General features: G+C 38.9%; 1 protein-coding gene across 4 annotated transcripts in view; it reads right to left on the bottom strand.

Annotated features, from left to right (window-relative positions):
- The window catches only part of polr3e (polymerase (RNA) III (DNA directed) polypeptide E), a 22,928-nt gene extending 4,441 nt beyond the window's left edge, over positions 1-18,487 (bottom strand). Inside the window, exons 1-21 of one of the 4 annotated variants that reach the window (XR_015082559.1) lie at positions 18,316-18,486; positions 17,353-17,447; positions 17,232-17,282; positions 16,544-16,621; positions 16,343-16,458; positions 15,535-15,617; positions 15,227-15,334; positions 15,089-15,138; positions 14,694-14,813; positions 14,529-14,614; positions 14,187-14,231; positions 14,006-14,097; positions 13,772-13,892; positions 13,617-13,698; positions 13,372-13,431; positions 13,074-13,231; positions 12,931-12,992; positions 12,236-12,738; positions 11,853-11,930; positions 11,615-11,737; positions 11,388-11,509 (exon numbers count right to left, since the gene is read on the bottom strand). Coding sequence is in view for 2 of the 4 variants with exons in the window: in XM_086016572.1 (XP_085872698.1) it covers positions 11,453-11,509; positions 11,615-11,737; positions 11,853-11,930; positions 12,236-12,738; positions 12,931-12,992; positions 13,074-13,231; positions 13,372-13,431; positions 13,617-13,698; positions 13,772-13,892; positions 14,006-14,097; positions 14,187-14,231; positions 14,529-14,614; positions 14,694-14,813; positions 15,089-15,138; positions 15,227-15,334; positions 15,535-15,617; positions 16,343-16,458; positions 16,544-16,621; positions 17,232-17,282; positions 17,353-17,391 (2,112 nt within the window). In the remaining 2 variants the exon portion in view is untranslated. Of the gene's footprint in view, positions 1-10,985; positions 11,510-11,614; positions 11,738-11,852; positions 11,931-12,235; positions 12,739-12,930; positions 12,993-13,073; positions 13,232-13,371; positions 13,432-13,616; positions 13,699-13,771; positions 13,893-14,005; positions 14,098-14,186; positions 14,232-14,528; positions 14,615-14,693; positions 14,814-15,088; positions 15,139-15,226; positions 15,335-15,534; positions 15,618-16,342; positions 16,459-16,543; positions 16,622-17,231; positions 17,283-17,352; positions 17,448-17,908; positions 18,196-18,315 lie in introns of those variants that run through there. The other 3 variants (XR_015082560.1, XM_086016572.1, XM_086016573.1) reach the window with 3 other exon arrangements.

The raw sequence follows: 18,487 nt of genomic DNA, 5'->3' as shown, positions 1-18,487 counted from the left end.
AGGTAAGGGTATAGTAAGGCGTCTTTTTTCCCAAAAAATGAGGTAAGGGTATAGTAAGGCATTTTTTTACAGAAAAATGAGGTAAGGGTATAGTAAGGCTTTTTTTACGAAAAATGAGGTAAGGGTATAGTAAGGCGTTTTTTTACGAAAAATGAGGTAAGGGTATAGTAAGGCGTTTTTTTCTGAAAAATGAGGTAAGAGTATAGTAAGGCGTTTTTTTACGAAAAATGAGGTAAGGGTATAGTAAGGCGTCTTTTTTCCCAAAAATGAGGTAAGGGTATAGTAAGGCATTTTTTTACAGAAAAATGAGGTAAGGGTATAGTAAGGCGTTTTTTAACGAAAAATGAGGTAAGGGTATAGTAAGGCGTTTTTTTCTGAAAAATGAGGTAAGAGTATAGTAAGGCGTTTTTTTACGAAAAATGAGGTAAGGGTATAGTAAGGCGTTTTTTTTCCCAAAAATGAGGTAAGGGTATAGTAAGGCGTTTTTTTACGAAAAATGAGGTAAGGGTATAGTAAGGCGTTTTTTTACGAAAAATGAGGTAAGGGTATAGTAAGGCGTTTTTTTACGAAAAATGAGGTAAGGGTATAGTAAGGCGTCTTTTTTCCCAAAAAATGAGGTAAGGGTATAGTAAGGCGTTTTTTTACGAAAAATGAGGTAAGGGTATAGTAAGGCATTTTTTTTACGAAAAATGAGGTAAGGGTATAGTAAGGCTTTTTTTTACTAAAAATGAGGTAAGGGTATAGTAAGGCGTTTTTTCCCGAAAAATGAGGTAAGGGTATAGTAAGGCGTTTTTTCCCGAAAAATGAGGTAAGGGTATAGTAAGGCGTTTTTTTACAGAAAAATGAGGTCAGGGTATAGTAAGGCTTTTTTTACGAAAAATGAGGTAAGGGTATAGTAAGGCGTTTTTTAACGAAAAATGAGGTAAGGGTATAGTAAGGCGTTTTTTTCTGAAAGATGAGGTAAGAGTATAGTAAGGCGTTTTTTTACGAAAAATGAGGTAAGGGTATAGTAAGGCGTCTTTTTTCCCAAAAAATGAGGTAAGGGTATAGTAAGGCGTTTTTTCCCGAAAAATGAGGTAAGGGTATAGTAAGGCGTTTTTTAACGAAAAATGAGGTAAGGGTATAGTAAGGCATTTTTTAACGAAAAATGAGGTAAGGGTATAGTAAGGCGTTTTTTAACGAAAAATGAGGTAAGGGTATAGTAAGGCGTTTTTTAACGAAAAATGAGGTAAGGGTATAGTAAGGCGTTTTTTTACGAAAAATGAGGTAAGGGTATAGTAAGGCGTTTTTTAACGAAAAATGAGGTAAGGGTATAGTAAGGCATTTTTTTACGAAAAATGAGGTAAGGGTATAGTAAGGCGTTTTTTCACGAAAAATGAGGTAAGGGTATAGTAAGGCGTCTTTTTTCCCAAAAATGAGGTAAGGGTATAGTAAGGCATTTTTTTACGAAAAATGAGGTAAGGGTATAGTAAGGCGTTTTTTTATGAAAAATGAGGTAAGGGTATAGTAAGGCTTTTTTTTACTAAAAATGAGGTAAGGGTATAGTAAGGCGTTTTTTTACGAAAAATGAGGTAAGGGTATAGTAAGGCGTTTTTTTGCGAAAAATGAGGTAAGGGTATAGTAAGGCGTTTTTTTACGAAAAATGAGGTAAGGGTATAGTAAGGCATTTTTTTACAGAAAAATGAGGTAAGGGTATAGTAAGGCTTTTTTTACAAAAAATGAGGTAAGGGTATAGTAAGGCGTTTTTTAACGAAAAATGAGGTAAGGGTATAGTAAGGCGTTTTTTTCTGAAAAATGAGGTAAGAGTATAGTAAGGCGTTTTTTTACGAAAAATGAGGTAAGGGTATAGTAAGGCGTCTTTTTTCCCAAAAATGAGGTAAGGGTATAGTAAGGCGTTTTTTAACGAAAAATGAGGTAAGGGTATAGTAAGGCGTTTTTTAACGAAAAATTAGGTAAGGGTATAGTAAGGCATTTTTTTCCCAAAAATGAGGTAAGGGTATAGTAAGGCGTTTTTTAACGAAAAATGAGGTAAGGGTATAGTAAGGCGTTTTTTAACAAAAAATGAGGTAAGGGTATAGTAAGGCGTTTTTTAACGAAAAATGAGGTAAGGGTATAGTAAGGCGTTTTTTAACGAAAAATGAGGTAAGGGTATAGTAAGGCGTTTTTTAACGAAAAATGAGGTAAGGGTATAGTAAGGCGTTTTTTAACGAAAAATGAGGTAAGGGTATAGTAAGGCGTTTTTTCACGAAAAATGAGTTTTTTTCACGAAAAATGAGGTAAGGGTATAGTAAGGGGTTTTTTTCTAAAAAATGAGGTAAGGGTATAGTAAGGCGTTTTTTTACGAAAAATGAGGTAAGGGTATAGTAAGGCGTCTTTTTTCCCAAAAATGAGGTAAGGGTATTGTAAGGCGTTTTTTAACAAAAAATGAGGTAAGGGTATAGTAAGGCGTTTTTTTACGAAAAATGAGGTAAGGGTATAGTAAGGCGTTTTTTTACGAAAAATGAGGTAAGGGTATAGTAAGGCGTTTTTTTTCCCAAAAATGAGGTAAGGGTATAGTAAGGCGTTTTTTAACGAAAAATGAGGTAAGGGTATAGTAAGGCGTTTTTTTTACGAAAAATGAGGTAAGGGTATAGTAAGGCGTTTTTTTACGAAAAATGAGGTAAGGGTATAGTAAGGCGTCTTTTTTCCCAAAAAATGAGGTAAGGGTATAGTAAGGCGTTTTTTTAAGAAAAATGAGGTAAGGGTATAGTAAGGCGTTTTTTCCCGAAAAATGAGGTAAGGGTATAGTAAGGCGTTTTTTTACGAAAAATGAGGTAAGGGTATATAGTAAGGCATTTTTTTACAGAAAAATGAGGTAAGGGTATAGTAAGGCGTTTTTTTACGAAAAATGAGGTAAGGGTATAGTAAGGCGTTTTTTAACGAAAAATGAGGTAAGGGTATAGTAAGGCGTTTTTTTACGAAAAATGAGGTAAGAGTATAGTAAGGCGTTTTTTTACGAAAAATGAGGTAAGGGTATAGTAAGGCGTCTTTTTTCCCAAAAATGAGGTAAGGGTATAGTAAGGCGTTTTTTAACGAAAAATGAGGTAAGGGTATAGTAAGGCGTTTTTTAACGAAAAATGAGGTAAGGGTATAGTAAGGCGTTTTTTAACGAAAAATGAGGTAAGGGTATAGTAAGGCGTTTTTTAACGAAACATGAGGTAAGGGTATAGTAAGGAGTTTTTTTCTAAAAAATGAGGTAAGGGTATAGTAAGGCGTCTTTTTTACGAAAAATAAGGTAAGGGTATAGTAAGGCGTCTTTTTTCCCAAAAATGAGGTAAGGGTATAGTAAGGAGTTTTTTTTACGAAAAATGAGGTAAGGGTACAGTAAGGCGTTTTTTTTTACGAAAAATGAGGTAAGGGTATAGTAAGGCGTTTTTTTACGAAAAATGAGGTAAGGGTATAGTAAGGCGTTTTTTCACGAAAAATGAGGTAAGGGTATAGTAAGGCGTTTTTTCACGAAAAATGAGGTAAGGGTATAGTAAGGCGTTTTTTTCTGAAAAATGAGGTAAGAGTATAGTAAGGCGTTTTTTTACGAAAAATGAGGTAAGGGTATAGTAAGGCGTCTTTTTTCCCAAAAATGAGGTAAGGGTATAGTAAGGCATTTTTTTACGAAAAATGAGGTAAGGGTATAGTAAGGCGTTTTTTTACGAAAAATGAGGTAAGGGTATAGTAAGGCGTTTTTTTACTAAAAATGAGGTAAGGGTATAGTAAGGCGTTTTTTTCTGAAAAATGAGGTAAGAGTATAGTAAGGCGTTTTTTTACGAAAAATGAGGTAAGGGTATAGTAAGGCGTCTTTTTTCCCAAAAATGAGGTAAGGGTATAGTAAGGCGTTTTTTAACGAAAAATGAGGTAAGGGTATAGTAAGGCGTTTTTTAACGAAAAATGAGGTAAGGGTATAGTAAGGCATTTTTTTACGAAAAATGAGGTAAGGGTATAGTAAGGCGTTTTTTTACGAAAAATGAGGTAAGGGTATAGTAAGGCGTCTTTTTTCCCAAAAAATGAGGTAAGGGTATAGTAAGGCATTTTTTTACAGAAAAATGAGGTAAGGGTATAGTAAGGCGTTTTTTAACGAAAAATGAGGTAAGGGTATAGTAAGGCGTTTTTTTCTGAAAAATGAGGTAAGAGTATAGTAAGGCGTTTTTTTTACGAAAAATGAGGTAAGGGTATAGTAAGGCGTCTTTTTTCCCAAAAATGAGGTAAGGGTATAGTAAGGCGTTTTTTAACGAAAAATGAGGTAAGGGTATAGTAAGGCGTTTTTTTACGAAAAATGAGGTAAGGGTATAGTAAGGCGTTTTTTTTACGAAAAATGAGGTAAGGGTATAGTAAGGCGTCTTTTTTCCCAAAAAATGAGGTAAGGGTATAGTAAGGCGTTTTTTTACGAAAAATGAGGTAAGGGTATAGTAAGGCATTTTTTTTACGAAAAATGAGGTAAGGGTATAGTAAGGCTTTTTTTTACTAAAAATGAGGTAAGGGTATAGTAAGGCGTTTTTTCCCGAAAAATGAGGTAAGGGTATAGTAAGGCGTTTTTTCCCGAAAAATGAGGTAAGGGTATAGTAAGGCGTTTTTTTACAGAAAAATGAGGTCAGGGTATAGTAAGGCTTTTTTTACGAAAAATGAGGTAAGGGTATAGTAAGGCGTTTTTTAACGAAAAATGAGGTAAGGGTATAGTAAGGCGTTTTTTTCTGAAAGATGAGGTAAGAGTATAGTAAGGCGTTTTTTTACGAAAAATGAGGTAAGGGTATAGTAAGGCGTCTTTTTTCCCAAAAATGAGGTAAGGGTATAGTAAGGCGTTTTTTAACAAAAAATGAGGTAAGGGTATAGTAAGGCGTTTTTTAACGAAAAATGAGGTAAGGGTATAGTAAGGCGTTTTTTTACGAAAAATGAGGTAAGGGTATAGTAAGGCGTTTTTTTGCGAAAAATGAGGTAAGGGTATAGTAAGGCGTTTTTTTACGAAAAATGAGGTAAGGGTATAGTAAGGCATTTTTTTACAGAAAAATGAGGTAAGGGTATAGTAAGGCTTTTTTTACAAAAAATGAGGTAAGGGTATAGTAAGGCGTTTTTTAACGAAAAATGAGGTAAGGGTATAGTAAGGCGTTTTTTTCTGAAAAATGAGGTAAGAGTATAGTAAGGCGTTTTTTTACGAAAAATGAGGTAAGGGTATAGTAAGGCGTCTTTTTTCCCAAAAATGAGGTAAGGGTATAGTAAGGCGTTTTTTAACGAAAAATGAGGTAAGGGTATAGTAAGGCATTTTTTTCCCAAAAATGAGGTAAGGGTATAGTAAGGCGTTTTTTAACGAAAAATGAGGTAAGGGTATAGTAAGGCATTTTTTAACAAAAAATGAGGTAAGGGTATAGTAAGGCGTTTTTTAACGAAAAATGAGGTAAGGGTATAGTAAGGCGTTTTTTAACGAAAAATGAGGTAAGGGTATAGTAAGGCGTTTTTTAACGAAAAATGAGGTAAGGGTATAGTAAGGCGTTTTTTAACGAAAAATGAGGTAAGGGTATAGTAAGGCGTTTTTTAACGAAAAATGAGGTAAGGGTATAGTAAGGCATTTTTTTACGAAAAATGAGGTAAGGGTATAGTAAGGCGTTTTTTCACGAAAAATGAGGTAAGGGTATAGTAAGGCGTTTTTTTCTGAAAAATGAGGTAAGAGTATAGTAAGGCGTTTTTTTACAGAAAAATGAGGTAAGGGTATAGTAAGGCGTTTTTTTACGAAAAATGAGGTAAGGGTATAGTAAGGCGTTTTTTTCCGAAAAATGAGGTAAGAGTATAGTAAGGCGTTTTTTTACGAAAAATGAGGTAAGGGTATAGTAAGGCGTCTTTTTTCCCAAAAATGAGGTAAGGGTATAGTAAGGCATTTTTTTACGAAAAATGAGGTAAGGGTATAGTAAGGCGTTTTTTTATGAAAAATGAGGTAAGGGTATAGTAAGGCTTTTTTTTACTAAAAATGAGGTAAGGGTATAGTAAGGCGTTTTTTCCCGAAAAATGAGGTAAGGGTATAGTAAGGCGTTTTTTTACGAAAAATGAGGTAAGGGTATAGTAAGGCGTTTTTTTACGAAAAATGAGGTAAGGGTATAGTAAGGCGTTTTTTAACGAAAAATGAGGTAAGGGTATAGTAAGGCGTCTTTTTTCCCAAAAAATTAGGTAAGGGTATAGTAAGGCATTTTTTTACGAAAAATGAGGTAAGGGTATAGTAAGGCGTTTTTTCACGAAAAATGAGTTTTTTTCACGAAAAATGAGGTAAGGGTATAGTAAGGGGTTTTTTTCTAAAAAATGAGGTAAGGGTATAGTAAGGCGTTTTTTTACGAAAAATGCGGTAAGGGTATAGTAAGGCGTCTTTTTTCCCAAAAATGAGGTAAGGGTATTGTAAGGCGTTTTTTAACGAAAAATGAGGTAAGGGTATAGTAAGGCGTTTTTTTACGAAAAATGAGGTAAGGGTATAGTAAGGCGTTTTTTTTACGAAAAATGAGGTAAGGGTATAGTAAGGCGTTTTTTCCCGAAAAATGAGGTAAGGGTATAGTAAGGCGTTTTTTCCCGAAAAATGAGGTAAGGGTATAGTAAGGCGTTTTTTTACAGAAAAATGAGGTCAGGGTATAGTAAGGCGTTTTTTAACGAAAAATGAGGTAAGGGTATAGTAAGGTGTTTTTTAACGAAAAATGAGGTAAGGGTATAGCAAGGCGTTTTTTAACGAAAAATGAGGTAAGGGTATAGTAAGGCGTTTTTTAACGAAAAATGAGGTAAGGGTATAGTAAGGCGTTTTTTTACGAAAAATGAGGTAAGGGTATAGTAAGGCATTTTTTTACGAAAAATGAGGTAAGGGTATAGTAAGGCGTTTTTTCACGAAAAATGAGGTAAGGGTATAGTAAGGCGTTTTTTTCTGAAAAATGAGGTAAGAGTATAGTAAGGCGTTTTTTTACAGAAAAATGAGGTAAGGGTATAGTAAGGCGTTTTTTTTCGAAAAACGAGGTAAGAGTATAGTAAGGCGTTTTTTTACGAAAAATGAGGTAAGGGTATAGTAAGGCGTTTTTTAACGAAAAATGAGGTAAGGGTATAGTAAGGCATTTTTTTACGAAAAATGAGGTAAGGGTATAGTAAGGCGTCTTTTTTCCCAAAAATGAGGTAAGGGTATAGTAAGGCATTTTTTTACGAAAAATGAGGTAAGGGTATAGTAAGGAGGTTTTTTTCTAAAAAATGAGGTAAGGGTATAGTAAGGCGTTTTTTTACGAAAAATGAGGTAAGGGTATAGTAAGGCGTCTTTTTTCCCAAAAATAAGGTAAGGGTATAGTAAGGCATTTTTTTACAGAAAATGAGGTAAGGGTATAGTAAGGCGTTTTTTTACGAAAAATGAGGTAAGGGTATAGTAAGGCGTCTTTTTTCCCAAAAATAAGGTAAGGGTATAGTAAGGCATTTTTTTACAGAAAATGAGGTAAGGGTATAGTAAGGCGTTTTTTTACGAAAAATGAGGTAAGGGTATAGTAAGGCGTTTTTTAACGAAAAATGAGGTAAGGGTATAGTAAGGCGTCTTTTTTCCCAAAAAATGAGGTAAGGGTATAGTAAGGCATTTTTTTACGAAAAATGAGGTAAGGGTATAGTAAGGCGTTTTTTCACGAAAAATGAGGTTTTTTCACGAAAAATGAGGTAAGGGTATAGTAAGGCATTTTTTTACGAAAAATGAGGTAAGGGTATAGTAAGGAGTTTTTTTCTAAAAAATGAGGTAAGGGTATAGTAAGGCGTTTTTTCACGAAAAATGAGTTTTTTTCACGAAAAATGAGGTAAGGGTATAGTAAGGGTTTTTTTTACGAAAAATGAGGTAAGGGTATAGTAAGGCGTTTTTTTACGAAAAATGAGGTAAGGGTATAGTAAGGCGTTTTTTTACGAAAAATGAGGTAAGGGTATAGTAAGGCGTTTTTTAACAAAAAATGAGGTAAGGGTATAGTAAGGCGTCTTTTTTCCCAAAAATGAAGTAAGGGTATAGTAAGGCGTTTTTTTACGAAAAATGAGGTAAGGGTATAGTAAGGCGTTTTTCAACGAAAAATGAGGTAAGGGTATAGTAAGGCGTTTTTCAACGAAAAATGAGGTAAGGGTATAGTAAGCCGTTTTTTTACGAAAAATGAGGTAAGGGTATAGTAAGGCGTCTTTTTTCCCAAAAAATTAGGTAAGGGTATAGTAAGGCGTTTTTTTACGAAAAATGAGGTAAGGGTATAGTAAGGCGTCTTTTTTCCCAAAAATGAGGTAAGGGTATAGTAAGGCGTTTTTTTTACGAAAAATGAGGTAAGGGTATAGTAAGGCGTTTTTTAACGAAAAATGAGGTAAGGGTATAGTAAGGCGTTTTTTCACGAAAAATGAGGTAAGGGTATAGTAAGGCGTTTTTTTCTGAAAAATGAGGTAAGAGTATAGTAAGGCGTTTTTTTACGAAAAATGAGGTAAGGGTATAGTAAGGCGTCTTTTTTCCCAAAAATGAGGTAAGGGTATAGTAAGGCGTTTTTTTACGAAAAATGAGGTAAGGGTATAGTAAGGCGTTTTTTAACAAAAAATGAGGTAAGGGTATAGTAAGGCGTCTTTTTTCCCAAAAATGAGGTAAGGGTATAGTAAGGCGTTTTTTTACGAAAAATGAGGTAAGGGTATAGTAAGGCGTCTTTTTTCCCAAAAAATGAGGTAAGGGTATAGTAAGGCGTTTTTTTACGAAAAATGAGGTAAGGGTATAGTAAGGCGTTTTTTTTACAAAAAATGAGGTAAGGGTATAGAAAGGCGTCTTTTTACGAAAAATTAGATAAGGGTATGTAAGGCGTCTTTTTCCAAATTATGAGGTAAGGGTATAGTAAGGCGTTTTTTAACGAAAAATGAGGTAAGGGGGGGTTAAGGCGTTTTTTTACGAAAAATGAGGTAAGGGTATAGTAAGGCGTTTTTTTCCTGAAAAATGAGGTAAGGGTACAGTAAGGCGTCTTTTGTGGAAATTTTTTTTTGCCATTGAAGATAGTATATTGACAATGAACAGTCTTACTTTTCAGCTCTCTACTGGCTGAGAGCATAGTGTCGTAGAGTTGTATACCTGAGGGCCTGGGTTCGAATCTCGGACATGCCATTTATATGAATGTTTTAAAAAAAAAACAACCATGTAAGACGTATTTTTTTCAAAAAAAGTGGTAAGGGTATATAGTGAGGTGTTTTTTTAGGAAAAACGTGGTAAGGTAAGGCGTCTTTTTTACAAAAATTAGATAAGGGTATAGTAAGGCATCTTTTTCCAAAAAATGAGGTAAGGGTATAGTAAGGCGTCTTTTTAAGAAAAATTAGATAAGGGTATAGTAAGGCGTCTTTTTTCCCAAAAATGAGGTAAGGGTATAGTAAGGCATTTTTTTACGAAAAATGAGGTAAGGGTATAGTAAGGCGTTTTTTTATGAAAAATGAGGTAAGGGTACAGTAAGGCGTTTTTTTTTACGAAAAATGAGGTAAGGGTATAGTAAGGCGTTTTTTTACGAAAAATGAGGTAAGGGTATAGTAAGGCGTTTTTTTTCCCAAAAAATGAGGTAAGGGTATAGTAAGGCGTTTTTTTTACGAAAAATGAGGTAAGGGTATAGTAAGGCTTCTTTTTACAGAAAAATCAGGTAAGGGTATAGTAAGGCGTTTTTTAACGAAAAATGAGGTAAGGGTATAGTAAGGCGTCTTTTTACAGAAAAATCAGGTAAGGGTATAGTAAGGCGTTTTTTAACGAAAAGTGAGGTAAGGGTATAGTAAGGCGTCTTTTTACAGAAAAATGAGGTAAGGGTATAGTAAGGCGTTTTTTCCCAAAAAATGAGGTCAGGGTATAGTAAGGCGTCTTTTTACAGAAAAATGAGGTAAGGGGGGGGTAAGGCGTTTTTATATGAAAAATTAGGTAAGGGTATATAGTAAGGCGTCTTTTTACAGAAAAATTAGGTAAGGGTATAGTAAGGCGTTTTTTAACGAAAAATGAGGTAAGGGTATAGTAAGGCGTTTTTTAACGAAAAATGAGGTAAGGGTATAGTAAGGCGTTTTTTTACGAAAAATGAGGTAAGGGTATAGTAAGGCGTTTTTTTACGAAAAATGAGGTAAGGGTATAGTAAGGCGTTTTTTTACGAAAATTGAGGTAAGGGTATAGTAAGGCGTCTTTTTAGAGAAAAATGAGGTAAGGGTATAGTAAGGCGTCTTTTTCCGAAAAATGAGGTAGGGGTATAGTTAGGCGTCTTTTTACAGAAAAATGAGGTAAGGGTATAGCAAGGCGTTTTTTTACGAAAAATGAGGTAAGGGTATAGTAAGGCGTCTTTTTACAGAAAAATGAGGTAAGGGTATAGTAGGGCGTTTTTTTACGAAAAATGAGGTAAGGGTATAGTAAGGCGTTTTTTAACGAAAAATGAGGTAAGGGTATAGTAAGGCATCTTTTTACAGAAAATTGAGGTAAGGGTATAGTAAGGCGTCTTTTTACGAAAAATGAGGTATGGGTATAGAAAGGCGTCTTTTTACGAAAAATGAGGTAAGGGAATAGTAAGGCGTCTTTTTCCGAAAAATGAGGTAAGCATATAGTAAGGCGTCTTTTTTCAGAAAAATTAGGTAAGGGTATAGTAAGGCGTCTTTCCTTCGAAAAATGAGGTAAGGTTATACCCTTCCCTTTTTTTTTTCGAAAAACGAGGTAAGGGTACATAGTAAGGCGGGGTTTTTTTTCGAACAAAGTGGTAAGGGTATAGTACGCCGTTTATTTCGGAAAAAGTGGTAAAGGTATATATGCGTAAGGCGTCTTTTTACGAAAAACAAGGTAAGGGTATATGTCTCTCCCGCAGCCATTCTTTCTCAAACCTGTGATTGCCGTCACCCTCAGGGTTGTCAGCAATTAGGCCATAAACTGTCCACGCTTAAATCGCCTAACTGGGGTTAAAAGAGTGCACATTCGGGGACAGCCTCAGACTAAAGGTGATGAAACATGACAAACGTTCATCTAACCGTTTTCATTGTTTTTATTGATCATCCACAACCGTTTTTGTACATTTGAGTAAAAAGCAAACAAAATGTGGCAGTGATAAGTTTGTCAAATTCAAACCACTACCATTCTGAACACGAGATGCATAAAGTCGGAAATGAACTTTGAATGGTTTTAGGCTTGGTTAAAAACAAAGTGCCGGCAGATGATTTACATGACTGAGGCTACTTGCGTTTTGTGGTTTGCGGCATCCTATATCTAAATGTTAATGGATGAACACAAAATGGCGGCTGCGTAGCTTTCAAAAAGATCCATCAGGAAAAAAAAAAAAAAAATCCATAAATAATGAGGCATTTGTGTTTCGAGCGTTTCTCCTTCAAAGACCTCTTTTTCATCGTTCCCAGCGGCGACCGGCTCTCACCTCGGCTGCGTTCCCTTGGGACACTGTGATTGGCTAAGGGTGCCCCCGGGGGCGTGCTGTTTGGGTCAGGACTGGATGGTTCCCTTCAAGTACCACATGCCGGCGTGGCTGCTGCAGCATTCCTGAAAGAAAAAAGAAAGAAAGAAAATAAATGACAATTCAAAAGAACAGAGAGTTGACTTTTTTTTTTTTCACACCCGCTCCCCATCTTCACGGCAGGTGCTCACCTTGAGCAGCCGGTCCACGTCGGCCTTGGAGACGTCGCCGAACTCTTCGCCGAGCCGGTCTTGCACCGCGGCCCGTCTCACGCGGTAGGTTTTGGTGAACATCTCATAGAGCAGGCGTCGGTGCTGCACCCCCACAAGAGAAATAAATTAGCTTAGCATAAAAAGTTAGCTATTGTTTTCTTCCGATGGAACTATCCATTGTACACCAGTTTTTTGTTTGTTTTTTTTGTTTTTTTACCTTGTCGACGTCCTCTCCGGTCTCCCACAAACCGAACACCTTTTGGTCGTCGGCAGAAGCTGTGGTCAGAGCGGGGAACTACATTTAGAGGAGAAACAACAGTGTTCAATCGAGGCTACTATTTATACAGCACGTCATACACAGGGCAACTCAATGTGCTTCGCATGGCATCTGAAAGCATGAACAAATCTGCAGAGCAAAGAAAACAAGCATAGCTTATTAACATTTCTAAAAGAGCAGACAGTATATTGACAAGAAGCTGCAGCGCAATCAAAACACACTCCGTATCGCGCGACGTTCAGTCACACTTGTCAATCAAATCGCTGTCCGATGAAAACCACCAAACCTGTCGTACACCAGGAAGCGACGCGCATAATACTCACAGGCACCGTGATCTGTTTGCAGCGGCAGAGCAGCGCGGCGTCCTGCAGCATGTGGTCCGACACGGGTCCAAAGGGCATGTGTCCCGCCGGCATGGTGGCCAGGTGGAGGCTGAGGAGCCTCTTGAGCTCGTTCAGTGTCAACACGGGATTCTTCCCGAAGGTCTTTGTCACAAAGTCCAACAGCTTCGGCGAGGGCGCGTTGGCGGGGCCGCCGCCGTTGGCGTGCTCGGCGCCGGCGTAGCCGTTGACCGAGCCGTTCGGGGTGCCCGACCAGGACGGCGGAGGAGAGGACGTGTCCATGGGCTCGGCCTCGCCGTCGCTTAGGGGCTCCTCTTTGATGCGGACGCCGCCGCCGCCGCCGCCGCCGCCGCTGCCGCCGCCGCTGCCGCCGCCGCTGCCGCCTTCTCGCTTGGCGTCCAGATCCTTTTGGAGAGAAGTCTGCTTGGCCTGAGCGCGGTCCTGGGCCAACTTGAGACGCTGCTCGCCGCTGATGTGGACTGGCTCTACAGGACCACACACACGGATCGACTTTGAGCATCTAAATCACCTTTTTGACGGCTTTCGTTCTCAATACATCTTTAACATAATATTCTATTAAGATTACTATGATTAGTACTATTCAGAGTTGAGCAAGGAGGGACTACTATTTTTAAACGTTCCAATGATGACACCGACTGAAGCAGCTCAATACGCACCAGGCTGCGGAGAGTTCTTAGGCACAAAGTCGTCCCTTGAGAATTTGAAGACTTTTTCCAACCTTCGAAGGCAAAAGACAAAAAATAGAAGGTGTAAGAGGTCTCATGGCGTTTCCGTGGCAAAAACGTGCGGCGCGACCCACTTGCTCTGGATGCCCAGCCACAGCATGTGCTGCCGGTGGGCCACGTCAGCGTGCTTCTTGACGAAGTCGGCGTCGGAGGGCAGCAGGAACTCCCAGCCGCGGTTGACACGCGGCACGGCCACCTGCTCCAGGAAATCTTTCACATCCTCCGGAGGAAGCTGCAAAGAGAGCAAGAAGTGAGAGGAAGGACTCAGTCACACGCACCGGAATTGTGACGTTTGAGCATCTTTTGTTTTGTTCATGTTTGGCTTCTTAAGGTAGCGACACGAGGCTAATTAAAACGAAAGATGCTTATTACTTTGATCACAGCCGCCACTTCCTTCCTCATCAGGGAGCGTTCCAAAGTAAACCGCCACATCTGAAAAGTAACAAATATGGTAAGAAAAAAAAAAAAAAAAAATGGCCTTAAAATAAAAACATGACCGTGTTTGTCTATTGTTGTGACTTAGATGACCAGATCACATTTTATGAATGATTTCTGAAGAAATCCAGTCAAACTACAACAACAACAACAAAAATGTTGACAATGTCAAAATCCATCACCACAAAGTCCCGCCCCCGACACAGCACGTCAGCCGGGATGCCGCTGTGAGGGCTGCACGTGTTTTTGGGATACAGAATGTCGCTGAAAGGACAAAATGCAAGAATTAAACGAAGGCGGCCAGCTCAGACAGTCGCAGTGTAGCCAGGCCTCGTACCTCTTCACCACCCAGTTGCCCTGGACTAGCAGCGCCACCTGCTGGATGCAGCGCAGCACCGCCGTGGAGTCGGTGCCTGAGGCCAGCAGGCCCATCAGGCTGGCAAACTGGATCACCTTGACTGCAGACACACACGGGTTACAAGAAATAAATCGGAATGGGATCGAATCTTGAGGTACCCATAGATTCCTCCCCGACACCCCCCCCCCCATTCATCAGTGTTGTCAAACTCACCATTCTTCATCAGCGTCTTGACCTGCTCGCCAAGCGGCAGCGTGCGCAGCTGGGCCATGGAGAGCACGTTGCTCGGGCCGATGGGCTTCACGCTACCGCGCAAACAAAGACGGCAGATGGCGAACCGGGCTAATTAAAATATGGCAAAACTGCGGTGAGAACTGAAAAGATAAACACTTACACTTTTTCCTCTGCCAGCGGCGGCATCAGCATGGTGAGGTACTCCCTTGCGAGCACAAAAAATATTCATTGTTATTGCAACACCTAAAAAAAAAAAATAAAGCCTTCCAAATTAACAATTACGCTGTATTTTTCGGCACTTTTTGTTCATTATGTCCGATATGTACAAGTTATTTATTTGACGGTGATCAATTCAAAATACTGTTAAGCCTCCTCTCCAATAAATCCCTTACTTGTATATTTCATTAATACTGTGGGAGGGAAATGTCTGCTATAAAGCGGAGAAAAGGGCCACAATTTGAGGAAATCCTGTCCGACGTAAAAGATGCGTTCTAGAACTCACTTGGGCGTTTTAACCAGCTCAGAGTTGTCCGAGGTGTCCACATGCTGACAGAACAAATACTGCCTTTCATGTTCTGACCGCCCGTCCTGATGCCAAACAAAATGGTGGACTCACATTAGCAGCACTCCTGACAATACTCGGCGGGGAGCCGCGGTGACGCGTTACCTTGATGCCGTGGTGCTGCAAGTGGATCCAGGGCTCTTCGGCCTGCTTTTTCTGGAGGAACTCGTACGACTGGATCCTCCTCTGGCGCGCTTGCTCCGACTCGGGCCGAGCGAACCTCACCTGTGGCCGCAGGAAAAAAAACAAAAAAAAAACGTAGTTACATTGTGACACATTTTGAGTGAGCGCAGGCGGTTCCGGCTCGAAAAGTGAACAGGCAAAGGACCTCAGTTGAGCTAAGTTAGTTAACCATTCCTAGATTTTCATTCAGTATTTTAATATGATTTAATACGAAGAAAAATGACAATACATTTAAATATTTGAAGGGTGCAGCATATGCACGGACGTCTTAATTTGAGCCAGGAGAAACCCTGCGTACGGGGAAAGCGAACACTCACCGAAATGGCTTTCGCTTCTTCCTCGCCTTCGTCCTGGGACGAGTCTCCAGCTGTGTGGAACGCAAATACAACAAATGGAAGAAAAAGCTAAGAAAAATACGGGGGGGGGGGAAAAAAAAAAAAAACCTAAAACGGCACCTTCGTTAGCCGCCTCTCGCTCCCGGGTTTTGTTGTCGGCCTTGTCCAGGTACGCAAAGCTGGGCCTCATCTGCAGGATTCCCGTCAGCGGCGTCACGTGGAGCTCGCCTAGCGGACAACAACAAAAAAATAATCAGCATCATTTCTGAAAATGTGAAATTCAAATTCTATTTCAGGTTTTTAATCAAAACTTGTATCGATCAGATAGAATTATGCCATGTTGAAAACGGGCGTGTACCCCGATGGGCGTTTTCCTCACACATCCCAATTTGGACATTTTTTAAGGAAAATTTGGAACAAGTTGCGACCTTTTCGAAAGATGGCAGCGGCGTATCGGGAGGTGTTGGTGGTGGCCTGGATAGACGAGAACATCTGATTGTCCATCATTTTCCTGCACAAAAGACATCAAGCTCTGGTGTGACTTTTACACGCTGCTTTGAACAACTTCCATGCCCACGATTGTTTTACTTCAAAAATTGAAAACATCAAATAATTTGATATTCAAGAAGGATATTTTGCAATACACATAATTACACTCGTGCAATACTGCCAAAAGCTAAAATGATACAATTTAAGATGACAAATTTGTTTAAAAAAAAATATATATATTGTTATAGTTTAAATATGAATCCATTTTAAATTCTATTTTATATTTTTAAAAACTTTTTTAAATTAAAATGCATGGAAATATTGCTGAAAATAATTAAATAGCACAGTTGAGACTATCTTGAATTACGCATCATTTGCACTAACAAAAAAAACATGTTAAAATACAATATGCTAATTTATTTACTTTAAATTCAATTCAACTGCTGTATATATTCAACTCTCTCTTGTGAATATGTTTAACTTCACAAAAAGTGCTTTACAAGCCGATCATCACTTTGACTAACAATACGAAAATAATTTTTGTTCAGTGAGACCTGAGATAGCATGAAAAATATGCATTGTTAGAAATTTTCTTGAGGAGGAGTAGAAAAAAAAAAGGCCATTTTTTTTTTGTTGGTAACTTGTTGACTTGTGCACTTTGAAGGCACGGCGACATCTGATGGAGCTTTTCCAGCTAAACACATATCCAAATGTTCTGTAGCAAGCTCGTTTAGCCGCAAAACCTACACTGAATAGGTGTTGTTGTCCTCGTAGCCGGTGCCGTCCACGTTGAGCGCAATCTGCTCGCCTTTGCTGCTACAGTAGTTGGGGCTCTTGGTGTCCATGGCAATCTGCAGCTCCACCTAGTGACAACCACAGCGCCACATTTAAGATGTTCTGGAATCGCTTCAGAATCAAGTGAGCATGTATTCAAGGTTTTCCTTTTACCCGCTGCTGTTTGGGTTTGATCTTAGCAGCCAAAAGGTTGACGTCGTCGTAGGTCATGTTGGATGGCCGCACGGGGTACTGCAACGGGAGAAAATTAATGGCAGATTCGACCCTGTCGTAATTCAGAGTCACTAACGAATACAAATAAATGTCTCTAGGACATATCCTGGCGTGCAAATCTAGGGTAGGAAGACTTAACGGCGTATGGTTGCCTCATTTGCAAGAATCGACAAAGACAAAACTGGCAGGGGGTGTAGTCCAAGTCATTCATGGATCATTTTAACATGTGAAATTGTTGGAATATTTTTAATATTAGTTTAGTCCGGGGCATATTAAAAATATGTTTTGACAAAAGGAATACTTTTCCACATTATCTCTGAAGAAAAACTTTTGTCTTACATCGCCGAACAATTTCTGTGGAGGTTAATGCTGTGAAACATGTTTCAAAGCTTACTTGGTATCTGGAGAAATAAAACAAATCCCAGAAGGGGGGGAAAAAAGTTGTTTTGAATGACAACGTCATCTGCTCTTTCCATAAGCGAAGGCCGGGAAAAATGTATTATAATTGGAAATCAGATTTCCAAGTTTAAAAAAAAAATCATTTTTTTTTTTTTTATTTAAAGGCCATCCATCCGCCCAACCACAACGGCAATTAATTTGCATTAAATGCAACATCAACTATACCCACCTGGAGTAGATAAAGCTTCTCCGCAAGGCTTTTGGCGAGATAGACGTCAATCTGCGGGAGCAAGAAAAAGTGATCAGTGCTGTCAAACGCAAGTATCTTTAATCGTCCCGAGAGCACATACCTCCTCTATAATGGGGTCGTCGTCATCCCCGCTGGCCATATTTTAGGAAGCGGAGTAAGGAAGGGGGAAGGAGGTGTAGGTAGAGTGAATCCAACCTTTCAAATGAGACACAATGAATATATTTTTAGACAATTTAAAACAGTTATCCAATGTGTCTGTGACACCCAGACAGACAACTTAAAAGAACTTCGGCCTGTTGTTTAACTGTACACTTAATGCGGACAAGACTTACAGAGAGCCAAGTATTTGCATAAAAACAGTAAAAACTCAATTTTACATGATATGTCAATTTTAAAGGGTGACAACACAGCTTCAATTGAACATGTTTCCCTAATTCTGTGAGCAGTGGCAGTGTAAACAATGTTTCAACTGCAAGAAAATCCACTGCTTCACGTCGGAAACTTGAATTGTAATGTCTAAACACAACATTCATGTGATGACTCACTAGAATCAAGTAAACACTGATAATGATGAGGTAAAACAGGTGATGCAAGGCCGCGAAATCAAATTCAAATTACTTTCCAAGGTCTAAACACATTGAAACAATCCAACTCACACATCCGGGAAAAGATGATTGTTGATTCTGATGCATTTTCGAACCATTATGCCCTCAAATAAATATATTTCGTGGTGTGTTAGCATATTAGCAGAAAACACAGCAAATTGTCAGGCGGGCCTGCACTAAACTCCGCCAAACTAGTAAATAACGTCCAAATATACCACACCGTCAGCATTATAAAACCAGCTGCACGATACACATGGAAAGGACCGTATGTTCTAATAAAACACGTAAACGTGACGAAGTAGGTTAACGTTGAAATAGCCGCTGTTTAGCAACTTTAGCATAGCTACCTAGCTTTGATTCACACATGCCGGTTAAAATAACACTGGGCAAGTGGACGCAGCCTGCTTTTAAGCGTAAATTAGCCCTGCAGAATAGCACAAGAACATAAAATACTTTACCTGCACTTGGCCGAGTGTGTTGAGCTATCTCATCAGCGTGACATTTATCCGACAAAGCGGACGGCGCAGTTGAAGGAGGAGCACGACCGCACATGAAATGGGTACCATGTTGACTCGGATCCACATCGGACACGTGGGGAGCGAGGCCGAGCCCACAATGCAAAGCGGGGGA

This window comes from Filicampus tigris, chromosome 19, assembly GCF_054856515.1.
Source record: "Filicampus tigris isolate MCC_2025a chromosome 19, RoL_Ftig_1.0, whole genome shotgun sequence".
Taxonomy (NCBI): domain Eukaryota; kingdom Metazoa; phylum Chordata; class Actinopteri; order Syngnathiformes; family Syngnathidae; genus Filicampus; species Filicampus tigris.
Note: the sequence above shows the minus strand (reverse complement) of the source record. Positions and strands in the feature narration are given on the sequence as shown.